At 39.7% G+C, this 17,299-nt stretch overlaps 1 protein-coding gene across 1 annotated transcript in view; it reads left to right on the forward strand.

Moving 5' to 3' along the window:
- Nucleotides 1-14,324, forward strand: part of SPATA45 (spermatogenesis associated 45) — a 40,376-nt gene extending 26,052 nt beyond the window's left edge. Inside the window, exons 2-4 of the mRNA XM_045983088.1 lie at nucleotides 5,473-5,560; nucleotides 9,554-9,868; nucleotides 14,208-14,324. Coding sequence (XP_045839044.1) covers nucleotides 9,589-9,868; nucleotides 14,208-14,227 — 300 coding nt within the window. The 5' untranslated portion in view covers nucleotides 5,473-5,560; nucleotides 9,554-9,588 and the 3' untranslated portion in view covers nucleotides 14,228-14,324. The remainder of the gene's footprint in view (nucleotides 1-5,472; nucleotides 5,561-9,553; nucleotides 9,869-14,207) is intronic.
- Nucleotides 14,325-17,299: the final 2,975 nt, after the last annotated feature.

The raw sequence follows: 17,299 nt of genomic DNA on the forward strand, positions 1-17,299 counted from the left end.
ACCCACTGAGTTACCCAGGCGCCCCAGGAATGGGATTTTTTAATTGACACTCATGTCAGAGGATTTATCTGCTCAGAGGATTTATCTCTACCTGTCACCTCTGATTCTAATCAGGGGATAAGCAAACCAAGCAGGGAGCTCTTAAAGATTCCCTCATCCTCCTAAAGGCACTGGCTGAATGAGGCCGTCAAGCCTCCACCTTTAAACTGCAGTGGGCACAAACAACTGCTCATTACTTAGGACAGGAGAGATCTCAGAGCATTGGAAAGCTGGCTCCAAAACACCTTGAGTCACTTGTGTTCATCCCTCTCCCCCAGACAAGTAAGTGGTTATTACGTACATTTTGGGGGGCAGCTGACTACTGCAGCCAATGGACTCCTGATTCTGTAGACTTCATTAAACCTCTGTGTGCTCTTCTCCCAGAGACCACCCCAGAGCCCATTTCCTGGCCTTCAGAGACATTACCATCCTTTAAAGCCTGGGAACCAATATTGTCAACACCCCAGCCCTAGGCTTACCTAATTTTAACAAACCTTTACATCGATACTGCCTTGGAAATAATGGCATTGCTACAAGCATTCTAGGACAAGCTTTTGCCTCTCAGATACAACCTATAGCACATTTCTCATGCCAGTTAGACCCTATAGCATTGGTATGCCCTCATGCTTATGTGCATTGATTGTTTGGGGTTCAAAATCATGCTCATGCTGAAGCATTGCATCCTGTGGTGGCCCGCCCTAAACTCATGATAGCAAGCCAGGGTAAATCCAGGAAGATGGGAATAGGATACCTTAGCATGAAGCCTGAACTCTCTCCGGGAGAGTAACCTTTGAGTGAGAGAAAAATCGTTGGCTTAAGAATTACTCAAATTGGGGGCGCCTGGGTGGCTCAGTGGGTTAAAGCCTCTGCCTTCGGCTCAGGTCATGATCCCAAGGTCTTGGGATCGAGCCCCGCATCAGGCTCTCTGCTCAGCAGGGAGCCTGCTTCCCTTCCTCTCTCTCTGGCTGCCTCTCTGCCTATCTGTGATCTCTGTCTGTCAAAAAAACAAATTAAAAAAAAAAAAAAAGAATTACTCAAATTGGGGCACCTGGGTGGCTCAGTGGGTTAAGCCGCTGCCTTCGGCTCAGGTCATGATCTCAGGGTCCTGGGATCAAGTCCCGCGTCGGGCTCTCTGCTCAGCAGGGAGCCTGCTTCCCTCTCTCTCTCTCTGCCTGCCTCTCTGCCTACTTGTGATCTCTCTCTGTCAAATAAATAAATTAAAAAATCTTAAAAAAAAAAGAATTACTCAAATTGGCTTTCTTATGTGACAAATAATTGCATTGTAAAATAATGATGGAGAATTACTCTTGGATACAACACACATAACTTTCTGAATTAATAATCTATCTAACCAATGTACATTTTAGAAAAACTCATAATGCCTGTGTTGGGGCTCAGGGTAGGCTACTCCAAAATATGCTATGTTGGCATCTTGATTATTTTGAATTAAAGTTACTTAAGAAACAGCCGGTGTAAAAAGGATAGATACACTGACTCTCCTTTGTGTCCAGAGAGCAAGAAACTAACCTCCCATGTGAAAGGTACCCTCCCTGTATCAACAGGTAGAGAGACATCCTTATCATCACAGATAGAGAATTTAGGGTGATGAAGCCTATATAAACAAACCTTGTTACTTTTATTAATTGACAACCCCCATCCAAATTCTGTTTAGAATTCTTTACTAGTTGAATTTCCCAAACATAAGTTTTCTTTATCCTGTCAATTCCTCACTGATTTATTGTTTCTCTGTTTTAAAAAAGCTGCCTGCCTTAGCCATATCTGTAGGACCTCTGTATATACAAATTAGATTGATTCTTTCCTGTTATCTGTCTCATGTTAATTTAATTCTTAGACCAGTCAGAAAAAGCTTGAGAGTAGAGAAAAATTTTTGCTCCCCAACATTTGCTTTATATACTTTATGGTTTCCAAGTCCCTTCATGTGTTATCTCATTTAATCCTCACAAGAGCTCTGTAGTGATAGCCGCCCATTTCACAGCTAAGGACACTGAAGCCCACAGATGGAGAAATCGTCCTCCAGCTTGCACTGTAAGAAGAGGGTTTGAATATAGCCCCTGGCCCTCAGATGCCAGCGTTGTGCCCAACAAATTAGGTCTCTTAGAAGCCTTTTGGATTATCTGGGAGCTTTGCTAAAAAACAAAAAGCCAGCAGTGGCGAAATACCTTCTCATCCTCAGCAGCCACCTGTATTCCTCTCAAGAGTTTTCTTGTTTGTTTGTTTGTTTTACCCCAGTCTCGGCAGAGTTAGGTGGTCTTTTTTTGCTGACACTTCCTATAGTTCCTTAGGGAATTCATTTCTTTGGCACTGTGAACTGCTTTCTTCAATACCAGTCTTATTTCTTCTATCACAAAGTCCTGGAAAGAGAGAAAGAAATTATGACTTTTGTATTTCTGAAGACTTGTTTTTGTGGGAGGCTTCCTATTCTGAGAAAAAAATGATAAATGAATAAAATAATTCCCAAGTAAAATATGAGGTTCAAAAAGAATCAGTTAGAATAGCTATGATTTACTAAGTACCTACCTCAAACCTTTAAACTCTAAGCTCTGTGGGGGTAGGTACCCATTTGTCCTCACTACCCAGAACAATACCAGTCACAGAGTACATGTTCAAGAAATACCAGTACATGTAATAAATCGATACCAGGCACAATGTAAAAATGTATTTCTCATTTAATTTACATGCATATCTCATTTAATTCCAGCCCCCTCCTGCCTTGTACCACCCACACACAAACATACAACTTCACGAAATTGATATCTTTATCTCAGATGAAGACACTGATATTAAGAGAGATTGAGTAATTTATTCAAGGATACATGGCTGATAAGTAAATGGTCTCTCTAACTCTAAAGTTTCTCTTAATTAGGGTTCTATGAATAGAACAACATTGGAATGGCTTAGATCATAATGTTCCATAACCAGGGTAACGTTCCAGTAGGCTGATGCAAACCAGTGGACTGCAAATAGGCTTCGGGTTGCTGTACAGTAAAGGTAATTTATGATAACATACCTGTAGGAATAATAGTGTATTTTCTGTATTCGCACTGTTGATTCTTGTTATTGCATAGTTATGTTCTATAAAGTGGCCCCAAACACTGAATTATCAAATACTCAGCCACTGTTCCTAGGGGAAAAAGAGGGTTAGGTTCTTGTGAGCCTCTGGCCATAACATATTTGCCAACCAATCAATATGTAACCTTATTTTATGTATGTATCTGTTTAAAGACACAGTATTTAATTCATGCTGTTGATTCGTTAACATTGAACTCACAACCAAAAGCACTATAAGTCACACCTGAACAAAGCTTATCTGACACACATAAGGCTCATTATAGCCTTCTCGCTGTTCAGAGCACCAGACAACACTTTGGCACTCAACTTGGGTGGGGGAGCATCCTAAAATATAATGACACTGAATACATGAGGAAAAGGACACTTGTTTATAGTATGAGAGCTGAAGCAAGAAGGCAGAGTGTTCCCTTGTTTGACCTTAGCGGGAATATGCACATTAAGGAGACTCAAATTTCTGCTCCTCTGTCAATTTCTGGGAATGACAATGAAAATGCCACAAGTATTGATTTTGAGATAACAAATTTTTATGAGTAGGCATATTTGCTAATATGGAATTCATGAATAATGAAGACGTTCTCTCTGTGTATGCTTATTATTTTCAAACCCTTTTCTTAATTTTTGTAGGTTTTTTTAAGATTTTGGTTTTTTTTACGTTATCTCTACACCCTTTGTGGGGCTCGAACTTACAACCCTGAGATCAAGGATCACATGCTCCATCAACTGAGCCAGCCAGGTGCCATTCAAAGCCCTTTAAAAAACCGTAGGTTATGCACATTACTTATCGCCATTTAAAAGACTAAAACTGGGTGAATAAATCATAGAAATCATCCTGTTACTATATCATACAGAGTCAGTTTCATAGACATGTGACCTCCGCACTAACACAGGGATCCTATGCTCAAAAGGGCCCCACACTTGCTTTAATGCTCTACTATTGCCATCTTGAAATTTTCAATGAATTTTCAATAAGGAGCCCTACAATTTCATTTTTCACTAGGCCCCACAAATTACGTAGCAATTCTGACTACATGGCAAGTAAACAGATCAATAACAAGAGGGACAAACAAAACGAAACAAAACAAAAAATAACTGGAGGGACAAGAAATACTATTTCTCCAATTGCCAAATCCTTTATTTCACAGTGCCTAACTGATGTATTAAAGTTACCATTTGGACCATCTGGGTGGCTCTGCAGGTTAAGCTTCTGACTCTTGGTTTCAGCTCAAGTCATGATCTCAGGGTCATTAGATCAAGTCCCTCGTTAGGCTCTGAACTATGTGGGGAGTCTACTTGAGATTCTCTCTCTCCCTCTCCCTCTGCTCCTGCCCCTGCTTGTACTCTCAGATAAATAAACAAATCTTTACAAAAAGGTTACCATTTATTAAGGATTGGCTACATTAGGTCATTTAATCCTTGTGACACTCTGCAAGTTGGGTATTATTTCCACTTAACATTAAGGAAACTGAGTGCCCAGAGAAGGTGACTTAACTAAGGTCATACGGTTATTTTGTGTGTCATATAAAAACATACTTTGTTTTCTTTTCCTTTAGTCATGTCCCAATTTGATTTCATCCCCTAGAGAGGATAAGCAGTAGAAGTGTTAGAAAGGATATAATTCAAAAAGTTTAAATTCTGACAAACTAGTATCTCTAATAAAAGTAAGTTGAAACTGATGACAAAAAAATGAGGTATTTAAACTGTTTAAGTAAAACCATATTTTGTTTCCACTACACTGGATAATTAATTGGTGATTGGAATAGAATTAGGCTTATTGAGGCCAATTCAGTTCTTTAGTGTTAATTGACTATGTAAAATATTTTGTCTTCTTTCAATTTAAACTTGCTAGATCCAAAGTTGAAAAGGCATCTTTTCTCTTTTCATGTCTGAACTGACATCTTGTCTAAAGAGAAAGTTTACTTAAATCATTTGAGTACCAAGTGTTCATTTTCTGGTGGGTTGTATATTTTCTTTTATGTTTGTGAGCAAACATTATTGGATTTATACAATAATACATTTAAGGAGGTCAGTTGTCAATTGCTTTTTATTGGGTTACTACATTATATGAGCTTGAACTCCAATTTTACTGTGAAAGATATGCTGCCTAATATCGAGCGTTTTCCAGGGAGACAGAAAACAGAAATGGAAAATGGAAATGCTATGCCTGCCAGAGGTGTCAAAATGAAATTGCAGTTCAAGAAAAAATTGTTTTCTTCTCCGATCCTTTACCTTAAAAAAAAAAAAAATCTCTTATACTATTAAAATTCCTAGGAACAAAATAAGGATAGGAGATGTAGATCCCATCTGACATGTTGGATTAGAGGAAAATCGATTTGTTTTTCCCAGTTCTAAAATTTTGGGAACAGACCGAAGCTCAACCTTCACCGCAGAGCCAAGCCCAGTCAGACCTTTGAGCCAGAAGCCAAGTTCTTAGGTGAGCCCAGCCCAGCTCAATTCACTACTGAGCATGAGAATAAATGTTTATTGTTGTATGCTGTTGAGTTTTGCAGCATTCCTATGGCATTGTCTGCCTGAGACAATTCTTTACCATCTTGCAGTAAATTCTAGTCTTCCTTGAGCTTTGGACAGGGGGAGGGGGTAAAAGGTTCAAATTCCATTCTCCCTTAAACCATTTCCTTTTGTTCAGGGACTATCTTCTGCAAGTACAAATACATGTAAGATTTATGTGTTAGCCAGAGAATGTTGAAATATGCCTCTTCTCCTTTTGTGTATCCAGGAAAGACCAACTCATGCTCCGATGGGTTTCCTAAAACAGTGTTTGTGTGATTTTTATCACTTCAATATGTTTCAAAGTGTACAGTTTGAAGTGTAAACAACTTACAAGTCTAACAATAAATGGACTAATCAAATACATTATTTTAATTCCATGTGAAAGACTACTATACTGTCATAAAATATTTCATTTTTATTATGAATGACCTATATATGATGGCATGAAAAATTCTCATGATATAATAGTAAGTGAATAGGAGTCAAGATTTATAAGTAATATACTTTTCATTCATTCAAAAAATATTTATTAGGGGCACCTGGGTGGCTCAGTGCGTTAAAGCCTCTGCCTTCAGCTCAGGTCATGATCCCAGGGTCCTGCGATCTAGCCCTGAATCGGGCTCTCTGTTCGGTCGGGAGCCTGCTTCCTCCTCTCTGCCTGCCTCTCTGCCTACCTGTGATCTCTGTCTGTCAAATAAATAAGAATAAATAAAATCTTTAAAAAATAATATGTTCCTTTTTTATAACTGAGTAGTATCCATTATGTGGATACACCATAATTTATCCATTCAGCTGTTGATGGACGTTTGGGTTGGTAGAACTTTTTGGCTCATAAAATAAAGCTGTGATGAACATTCATATCTAAATTTTCTTGTGTACAGATAATTTCTTCATACACTTGTATAGAGACTTTCACTTTTGTTGGGTAAATACTAGGAGTAGAACATATGGCAGATATATGTTTAACTTTTTAACTACCGCACTGTTTTCCAAAGTAGTTGTACCACTCTACATCCTAACCATTAATGTCCAAGAGTTCCAGTTCCTCTACATCTTCAGCACTTGATTTGGTCAATCTTTTCAATTTCAGCCATTCTAGTGATAGGCAGTATCTCACTGCAGTATTGATTTACATCTCCCTAATAATCAATGAGACTGAGCATCTCTTTGTGTGCTGACTTACCATCTGTATAACTTCTTTACCACATTGAATATATAATTTCTGTTTTATGGCTTCTATTGTTCCTTTTTGAGAGGTCAGCTGTTAGTTCAACTGTCCTTTTATTTTCTCATGGCTTTTAAGATCTCCTTTTAATTTTTTTCAAATTCCACTTTAAGCGTGGATTTAACAAAAAAAAAATCTTGACTGTTATTCTTTGAGCTTCTTGAGTCTATGGAGTGGTGTCATTTGTCAGTTCTGGATATTTCTCAAACATCTTTTTATGTCTTGTCTCTGCCTCACTTTTGTCCTCTGGATTTCCCATTTCATGTAGGTTTGACCTTCTCACTGTGTCCCCCACATATTTTGCTTTTTCATACCTTTTGTCTTTTTTGTCCTTCTGTGCTGCATTCAGGATAATGGCTTCTGATTTATTCCCCAGGCCTCTAATTATCTCTTCATCTGAATCCATATCTGCTGCTAAGCCTATATTAAATGTTACTTAATAACATTTTCTCATTTCTAGAAATTCTTTTTGGCTTGCAACGTTGCTGCAAATTTATTTTCTTGTTTTTTTAGATGTTGTATGTGTAATTGTTACATAATTCATCTGATGCTTCTCACATGTGTAGATTTCATGGTTTTGTTGCTGCTGTTCTCACTTTACGATGCCTTATCTACCTTTGTGCTTGACTGATTATCCTTGGCTGTGGGCTGTTTGTTGTCTTTGAAAAAGTATTGTTGGGGAGTCCCAGATGCTGAGGATGAAATTCTTCCAGAAAAGACTTGAGTTTGCTTCTGTCAGTTACTTGGATGTCCTCCCAGCCTGGAACCCCCTGAGCTAAATTCTTGCTACCACCTTGCTCCTCAGCTTGCTATTTCTTGCCCCGTTCTTGTCTTTCACCTTGATATTCCTTGTAACTGCCCTAGTTGTGAATTTGGGTTGAAAATCCATGTGAGAGTCAGGAAGCACTTAACAACTTTTCATGGAGGGGTTTTCCCCCAGAGCTACACTTAATGCTAAAGCAACATTCTTCCAGCAAGTTTGTGATGTAATGTGAGTTTATTGCATCTTCACTCTCACCCTGAGGGGGTAACCCTTTGGACGACAACTTACTTTAGACTCTCCACTGTGCATAGGCTTTGGGCTTTGATTTTTCTGTCCTTTGTCCTCTAGGCTAGCAAAATGACTTCTTTAACCTCCAGGATCAGAAGATGTCCTCAGGCAAGCACAGGTTCTGTCTACCTCTCTACGTCCTTGTACTTGATTTCCTTCATTTTGGACCTGCTATTTTCTAACTCTCTTATCATTTCATTATTAACAAATTAAAAAAAAACTTCCCCCAGAATTTTTAGTAGTTTTCACTGGGAGTTATGTCTAAATAATGTAGTCTACCATAGTCACTTAAGAGAAAGTTCTGTTCATCTATATAAAATGTTAATGTGAGATAAAATGTTAATGTGAGATTTTTTTTTAATGTCTGAGAGAAGCCTTTGTGTGTAAAAAGGACCATTTATAGTTACTGGGATTTCAAATTAAAGTTGATTATATATATATATGTGTGTGTATATATATATATATATTTTTTTTTTTTAAGATTTTATTTATTTGACTGAGAGATACACAGCGAGAGAGGGAACGCAAGCAGTGGGAGAGGGAGAAGCAGGGTTCCCGGTGAGCAGTGGTCCTGAGATTGACATCTGGATTCAATCTCAGGACCCTGGGATCATGACCTGAACGGAAGACAGATGTCGAACGCCTGAGCCACCCAGGCGCCCTTAATATTGATTTTATAAAATTAAAACATTAAAAACCTTTCTGTCAACCTTTGATTTCAACATATAACTCTTGTATTCTATCTATAATTTGAGTTATTTGATTCCAACATATAACTCTTGTATTCTATCTATAAATTGAGTTATTTATATATATAATAATATATATAATAATATATATATTATATATATCATATATACATATCATATATATCATTTTCGCTGAAATTAATGTTCAGTTAACCCAAATTGAGAAGACCAAACACCTTTAAGTAATCAGTCCATTTACAAACTGATTAAATACTTTAAACATTTTAAACTTCTTTTGTAAATTGAACACATTTGATTTTTAAGTATTTCACGTGTCTGAAAAGACAAATTGATAGCCCTAACAAGCAAAATCTTCCTAAATATTTAACAATACTTCAAGATTTTAAGTTTCTGTTCTGCCATAGTCCATTTAATGTCTTTTTGTGTACTTTTTATAGTAAAATCCCTTTGGATATTTATTGGGAAAGAAACATCCAAAATGTTAATTTGGTTGTCTCTGGATCAAGAATGATTTTAGCTTGTCTACCTTATGCTTTTCTGCATTCTCTTAATTTTCTACAATTAATATGTTTTATTTTATAATGAAAAGAAACAAGAGTACTTTAAAGCAAGAATCAACACATAGTATTTGTTTCAAAACCGAAATATATTCTTTTACTACAATCCTCTTTTTTTCCCTTTTTTTATGTATTTAAATTCAATTAGCTAACATATGGTACCTCATTAGTTTTTTATGTAGTTCAATGTAAAATCCTCTTTTCACGATGTTTTTCCCCTGAAGAAACATCAAAAAACAAAAAGACCTTCAGAAACAATAATAAAATGGAGAGAGAACCTGTACTTGCTTCCAGGAGGGGAAGGAGGAACCGACTATGAGTATTGGCTGCGAGGTCAAGCAGTCACTGATAGCATTTTGTTCTTTGTGTGCAGGACAGTAAGAATCACTTGATGCTTAGTTTGTCAGCATGATGACTTCCAAGAGAAGAACCAGCGAAATAATTAGAAAGCTCAAAGAAGACAAATGCTGTCTTTTGGAGGAGATAAATGAAAAGCGTGAATCCAACTGCCTTGTGGAAAGAAGCAATCAAGTCAGTTTACTGAGAGTTCAAAAGAGGCATTTCAGTGGTGCATACACGTCTTCTACTCACACCCAAATCAAAGAATCTGTTCCTGATAGTGGCAGGAGCTCCTGGGTCACACTGAGTCTCCTTGCTCACACGGAGAAAAAGCACTTTCCCGCAAAAAGTAAGTTGTTATGGTAGGATTCCCGCTCAGTTGACAGGGGGGATTTATAAGTAAACTTGTGGAGAGTTTCTGGGGTTGAGAGAGTTTCAGGAAGTATTGTTCTGAGATAGTTTAAAGGAAATTTGTCTGAAGTAAAAAACATCAGTAAAGGAGATTAGTTGATATAAGATCTACTCTAGACCAGAGATTGTCAGTTTCTTGTGCTTAGAGAATCCCAAGCTCCATCTCCAGACTGACTCATTGAGTAGGCTCTCCTTTGGGTCCTAGAACCTGCATTTTCAGCAGGATAAGGAGATGCTGATGCTGACGGCCTGAAAGCCATATTTTGAGGAAAGTTGTTGTAGATCATTGTAATAGACCACAAAAACTGCAGAGACCTCCTCTCACCAATTTCTGTTGCCTCTGCAAAAATTTCATGAGCAAAACTGAGAAAAACTGAAATGATTTTGATGACAAATATCAAACAAGAGGCCCTGAGTCACAATAATAAAATGTGGAAGGAGGTTGGCATGGCATGGGCATGGGGGTTTATGGTGGTGGTCATATTATTTTACAGGAGGAGGAAGAGAAAGGGTAACTATTCTTGATTGTGAATACTTGTTTCTAAATCAAGACAAGCAACTGACGGCATTTTGTCCCTTATGTAAAAAGAAAAAAGAGTGTAATTGTATTAAATACAAACAACACGATTGGGTTAGATCAGAAACAAAAGAATCACTATTTTGGAGATTTCACTTCTTCGATGAAGCAGTTATGACTCTTCATTTGCCCCATGCTCTTAGTAAGTGGGACAGAGAGGTGACACAGGGTGGCATGGAAACCGAGGTGCTCCGTGTGCCTCAAAGTGAATCTGTAATAGTGATGTGTTTATTACACTAAAGAAATAGCTCTTTACAAGGAGGAAGCCTCTAGTGTCCTAAGTGCGCCTGCGTTATCTTTTACTCTGCTTGAATTACTTGGAACTAGATGAGTTAAGCCACAACTAGTAGGTTAGTTTGCACAAGTTTAACGGTAGAGGGTAATATCCACCTTCTATGACAAACATAGTTTGCCACGTCACATGAATACACATGGTTTTCTACAAAACAGAGTCTAATAAACGTCATTTCCATAGCCAACATTAATGATATCAAGGTTAGAAACCAGCAGTTCTGGAACATTGAAATAAACCTTTAAATATTGCAGAAAAGCTCTTTCTTTTAAGTGAACAGACTCAAAAAGAAATTCAACTTTATGATGACGAGATACAGAATAAGCATAGATCTAATTTAAATGTTATGGTAATTAGCATGCAAATACATGCTTTTTCTTTTTTAGGCTAAATTAGTAATTCTGAAAGGGTGGCCTGGGGAACTCCTGAGTATTCAGGTCTTTTTTGGGGATCCACAAGCTCAAAGCTATTTTCATAATGATGCTGAGATATTACTTACCTTTTTTACTCTCATGGAACTACAACAGAGTTTTCCAGAAGCAATTTGTTTTCAATCACATCATTCTTCTAACCATTAAATAGAATGGGGAATTGTATTCCTGAGCTTTAAATTTTTTCTCCATTTAAATTTCTGATGTGGTAAATATTGAGAGGTACGACACACATGAACAACATTTTGATACGGGGTCTTTTTTTTTTTAAAGATTTTATTTATTTATTTGACAGACAGAGATCACAAGCAGGCAGAGAGGCAGGCAGAGAGAAGGGGAAGGAGGCTCCCTGCTGAGCAGAGAGCTGGATGTGGGGCTCGATCCCAGGACCCTGAGATCATCACCTGAGCCGAAGGCAGAGGCTTAACCCACTGAGCCACCCAGGCACCCCGTGATATAGGGTCTTTAATAATTTTTAAGAATATAATGGATCTTGAGACCAAAAAGCTTGAGAACCATTTCTTTGAACAAATGGTAGGTTATTATTGACCCAATAATGTGTATTCTCAAAAACTTATTAGAATATTTTCCCCATTAATCTCTACTTGAAACTTAAGGTCTTCCGTTTCAACTTCAATTTTAATCAAGGATAATTAGGATATATTGGGGGCTTATTATTATTATTATTTTAGTTCCACAAGTAAAAAGTATGTGGGTATAGAGAAGGATGCTGACACTTTTTTGAGTGTCTACTTTATTTTGAATGCTGTTAAGGTTTAAAAAGGTCAACAATAATATCTTTCCTGAGTTTACGTCAATTGAGAGATGAATGGAGGTAAAAATTGGCTTTGTTACTGGAAAACTATCTCTCCTGGAAAAACTGGCTTAAAATCAGTGAAAGTTAAGCTCAACCCAAAAGAGAACTTACCACATTCCAAGCCGAAAGTTCAGCCTTACTGCACTAGACTGAGAACAGATATGAGAGAGTACCCCTCCCCCAGGAGGCCAGCAGATGCAAAGAAAAAAAAAAACACACCCTCATTTGTAAAAATAAGATAGCACATTACTTATGAAATGCGATAAACATATTACTCCAGTAAACCATCAGCAAATAAGTATTGAATTGAATATGGTGAACATCACTGACTGTAAAATCGCATCCTCTTTCCTCTCACTTCTCCTCATTTATACTTAGTTTTTAGGTGATCTCAATGAGACAGATTGCTGGTCCTCAACTGTTACAGGGCTTGAAAATCTCCTCTGTACTCTTATGACGCCCACATTTCTATTTCTGGCCCTGACCTTTCTCCTGAGTTGGAGACATCCATCCTGCAACACCACACGCGGTCCTTTCCCTCCAGTGTTGGTCACGCCCGAATGCTCCTTCATGCTATCTGTTTATTCATCGCTCTATCCATTCCGTTCCTAGAATGGTGTCTGGCGTTAATTAGGCACTCCGAAAATATTCATTTGATAATTGAAGAAATACTGGGACGTAGAATGTATTTTTCCAGAAGTCGTGGTAAAGCTTACCTCATTCCTCTCGAGACGGGTAGCTGTGCCCTTGGGCAAAGGCTCACGAAGCTAGAGTTTCCCGTGGCACATTTGTTGTTGTAGACTAAACGGAAGAGGGTAATAAGGAGTTACATTTTGCTGGACATATACAGTAAGAATTACTGTAGTACTTTACACTTTACACTTTTCCTTTGTACATACCTATAGAGGAAGAAACACATTCATTCGGCAGATTTTTGTGGCACTGTTCCATTGCTTGGCAGTACAGTGACAGAAACAACCCCTGCCTCATAAAGCTTCGACTTCAGTGGGACTTGAGTGGGTAGAGGCAGGGGGTTGTGAGTGGGTAAGTGCAATGGAGAAACATAAAGCAGCTGGTTGGGAGTGAACAGGAAGTGCTGGGCAGGGGATTCACCGCTGCTCACAGAGCTGTGTGTTGGCGTCAGGGCGTGTGGGGCAACCCACAACTTCTGGCTTCTTTTTTCCCCCATTATTTTAATTTTATAATTTTTTTCATCCTGGTAAGTATACGCTTTAATCCCCATCACCTATTTGACCCATCCCCCCGCCACTGGTAGCCATCACTTCTGACTCTGTAGTTGAGACTGTTTCTTGGTTTGACTCCCTCTCAGAATTCTTGGCTTCCTGAGGTAGCCCAAGTAAACAGGGATAAGGAACAGAATGAGATTAGTCTTCATGGTCTCCAGTGGTGGTGAGGCCATGAGTGTTAAAGCTGAGAAAGGCTGGGGACTTTGGTAAGAACACTTGGGGTTCTGGGGACTCCTCTTTGCTTCTATCAATAGGGATGTGAAGACCAGGGAACAGGTTTTCTTAGCTGAATATCTCCAAGCTCTCTTTTCAGCCTTCTACTTGGAGATGTGGAGGCCAAAAGAGGGCCGGTCTTAATTAAACATACTAGCCTTAAAAACAGAAGACACAGGTATTTTAGTTCAGGTTGTTGTAACAAATCACAACAAACGGGTGGCTTAAACAACATGTATTTCTCACAGTTCTGGAGGCTGGAAGTCTGAGATCTGGGTGTCAGCAGGTCAGGTTATTGACGAATGTCCTCTCCCTGGTTTAGGGAGGGCTGTTTTCTTGCCACGTGTCACACGGCAGAAAGCACTAGCTGGCTCTCTGGCCTCTTCTAAGGGCGCTAACCCCATTTATGAGGACTCCACCCTCATTTAATTCCCTCCCAAAGGCCCCAGCTCTCCACATCATCACACTGTGACTAGGGTGCAATACAGGAATTGGGGAGGGGGCACAAACATTCAGTCCATTGCACTTGGATTCAGGTTCTGCTTCTGCCATTGACTGGTGTCATGTGCTTAGCCATTTAATGTTGCTAAGCCTTCCTTTCTACATCTGTGAAGCAGTACTCGTCCTCTCTGCCTTCAGGGTTATTCTGGAACTATGAAATGTATTATACGTTATATAACAAGTACTTTTTATTTTTCAGATAATGCCATATTTGGATAAAGTGCATCTCCAGAGACACAAATATATTCCCTTTGATCCTTCTCTAATGTCTGTCTTATTTACAAATATTATTAAAGAATAAAAAATATTCACTGGATCACCAAGAAAACATTATATTGTCACATAAAACACATCTTTATTCATTCCATCCCATTATTTAGACTTGGATGTTCTGGAAAGGTTTTGAGTGGTTAAAGATAGTCTCAAAGATGAATGACCAAAAAGTTCACTTTACAGTGATCTTCTCTTTTGTAAGCTAAAATTTTTTTAAGTTTATTTAAGTAATCTCTATACCCAACATGGGGCTTGAACCCATGACTCCAAGACTGAGAGCTGCATCCTCTTCCAACTGAGCGAGCCAGATGCCCCAACCTAGAATGTCTAAACAGCTTGTTTCTGAACTTAGTAGAATGTAATCCCACTCAGTCAAGTCGAAGACAAAGTTTCTCAAAGTTAACACTTGCTTCTATTGCTTAATTGCATTAACTTACTCTGTTGAGGCTACGATTTTGATAATTTAAAGTACATACTTGAGAATATAATATAAGGTGCCCACAGAGACTTTTGTTCTATTTTATTGCCCATCCCCAAAGTGGGCATTGCTAGAATCATCTCGTGGCTAAACCCCATTCGGCTACCATTACCTCTGTGTCCTTGTTTCCCGGATAGCAGGCGATTTTTCAGTTTAACCTGGTATGTGTTCCCTGTTGCAGTCGGAGGTCATAGCCTATTCCATTTGGTGAGCCAAGCGCTGCCTGGCTTCTTGGCATTTTTTTTTACATCAGTGAGATATTCACCTTGTATTTTGTTGCCCTTTGGCTCCACAAGATTCATAAGCTAGAGCATTTTCGTATCAGAAGGGATATGAAGCATTCAATTGGCCTAAAATCCTACCTCAGCTAGGACTGCACAAGTGCCCAGGATGGATAAGAGTCATAAACTCTGAGGGTATGTTAAAAAAAAGAGCCAGACCCAAAACTAATTTTTTGCTTCTCGAAAGGCAAACACCTAGTGTCAAGGGCTAGGAAGGTTAGCCAACCACGGCTTCATGAGCTTCGACAGAAGGCAGAAGACTCCTAGCTCTGAGGCAAAGGACTTTATTACTCTCAGCACAGCAAGTAGCACGAGCCTCATGTTTAGGCGGGTCCCCCTTGCCCTCCCCCAGCCCCTCCACGGCAATCAGGAACTGTCCAGACAGATGCCACACACACAGGTTTTGCCTCACACCTGAGGTTCTCTGAGCTTTAGACACCCAACCTTTACCGTACTGGATGGCAAGTAAACCTGCCTTCTGTTCCAGTGAGACATTATTTCCGCCACCTAAGGTCCTTGGCTACAAGCATCCTTGAAGAGAAAGTCTGGAACAGAAGCTGTCCGTGCCTCTGAAGGCAAGCAGAAATGTGAGAGCTCTATGGGGGAATGAACCATCAAAGACCATCAGATATAACATCATTCCTTGGGTTCACTCTAAGACGAATCCTGGGGATAAACACATAGTGAATGAGTGTCCAGTTATGTACTGTGTAGTTAACAATCCTTCTAACTTCATTCTTTGTAATGCCCTCCTACCCTCTCCTCCAGGTTTTAAGGAGCTGTTTGTGGTTCTCTGCCTTATTCTGTTATCCTCCCTTCTCTTGGCTTGCTTTAGTTTCAATGCCACCTTCTGCTGGAAAACTTCCCTCCTCCAGCCCCTTTCCCTGTTAGGTGTTTCCACATCTTCCTTCTCTATACACCCTACAACCACCTAGGGCTAAAACAAGAAACTCACAAAACCATGTATCTTTTGAACTCTGATGCTACTGATGGGGTTTTGGTATATAGGTGAGGTTCAGTGGGGGTGGGGTCCGGAGCCCATGGCCAAGAAAGAATTCTTGAAACATCTTTGGTGCAAAAAAAGTGGTTTCATTAAAGTACAGGGACAGGAGCCCTGGGCTGTAAGAGCTGCTGCTGCACGTGTGTGTGTGTGTCTGTGGCTTGGGGAGCGGTGATTATATACCCAAGAGTTGGAGGAAGTAAGGAAAAGGGAGGTTTCAAAAGAACTTTTTCATGGGCCAAAGAGGGCCAACCTACAAGATACCTAGGAGATACCACAGGTCCTGCCATTGTGGAGTTAAGGTTGTTTTCCCTTCTAGCAAGGTATTAAGATTAAGATAGTTGGGAGAGTTTAGAAGAATTTCACACGTCTCCCCCCCAGGAGTGGGGGAGGGGGAGGTTGCAGGAGGTCCGCTTGGCTTTGTCTCAGCCATTCCTCCCAGGAACGTTTCATAGCTGTTGATACACCTGTGCGGACCAGCATTTTCCTCCGTTTCTGCTCTGGCTCCCTATTTGGCTATCTGTAGGTGAGTTTCCAAGTCTAGGCCACTAATGGTCCTGCAGGAAGGCTTCCCGTGGCACCCCGGGTACTCCAGAAAAGACTTCCGCATGGCCCACCATTGCCACTGAAGCTGTTGTAGGGGTTAGGAATGAGCTGTCCGAAGATGTGCCATTTTGGCCTGTAGATGACTCTTGAGCTGAACACCATCAAGGCCCCAAAGACTCAGCAAGAAACTTTGACCTTCCCCCTAACTCTATGAAAGAATTTCATAGAGGACCTGCTTCAGGAGGAGAGTTATCGCCATCTGTGACTACAGTGTAATATGAACTAGGTGTGGAATAGGGGAACCTAACGAAGTCTGTTACAAGTACTCTCTGTCCCATCATTTCTGTATGGCCCAGCAAACACACCTTTACATCTTCCTGTGAATTGCTTTCCTTCTTCCGGTGACAGAATTCCTCTGATTTTCTGAGAACTGATGTCAAGTGATAGATCCAGCAAGGATGAATGGAGGCATCTCCTTTTTACACGTTATCTTTCCCATAACGAAACAAAGCAGCATCAACCTCTGTCACCCTGTAGTCACACAGGCCATTCAAAAGTGAGTCCTTCTTGCCTTAGGGCCATCACACGGGCTCCTGTCTGCCTGGGAAGTCCTTTCCCCATTCTTCTCAGATCAGGCCCCTTCCCACCCTTCAGCATCTCAACTAGCAGGTCATGTCCTCAGAAGCTATAACTGTGCCACATCTGGAGTAGAA

Source organism: Meles meles, chromosome 17 (genome assembly GCF_922984935.1).
Source record: "Meles meles chromosome 17, mMelMel3.1 paternal haplotype, whole genome shotgun sequence".
Taxonomy (NCBI): domain Eukaryota; kingdom Metazoa; phylum Chordata; class Mammalia; order Carnivora; family Mustelidae; genus Meles; species Meles meles.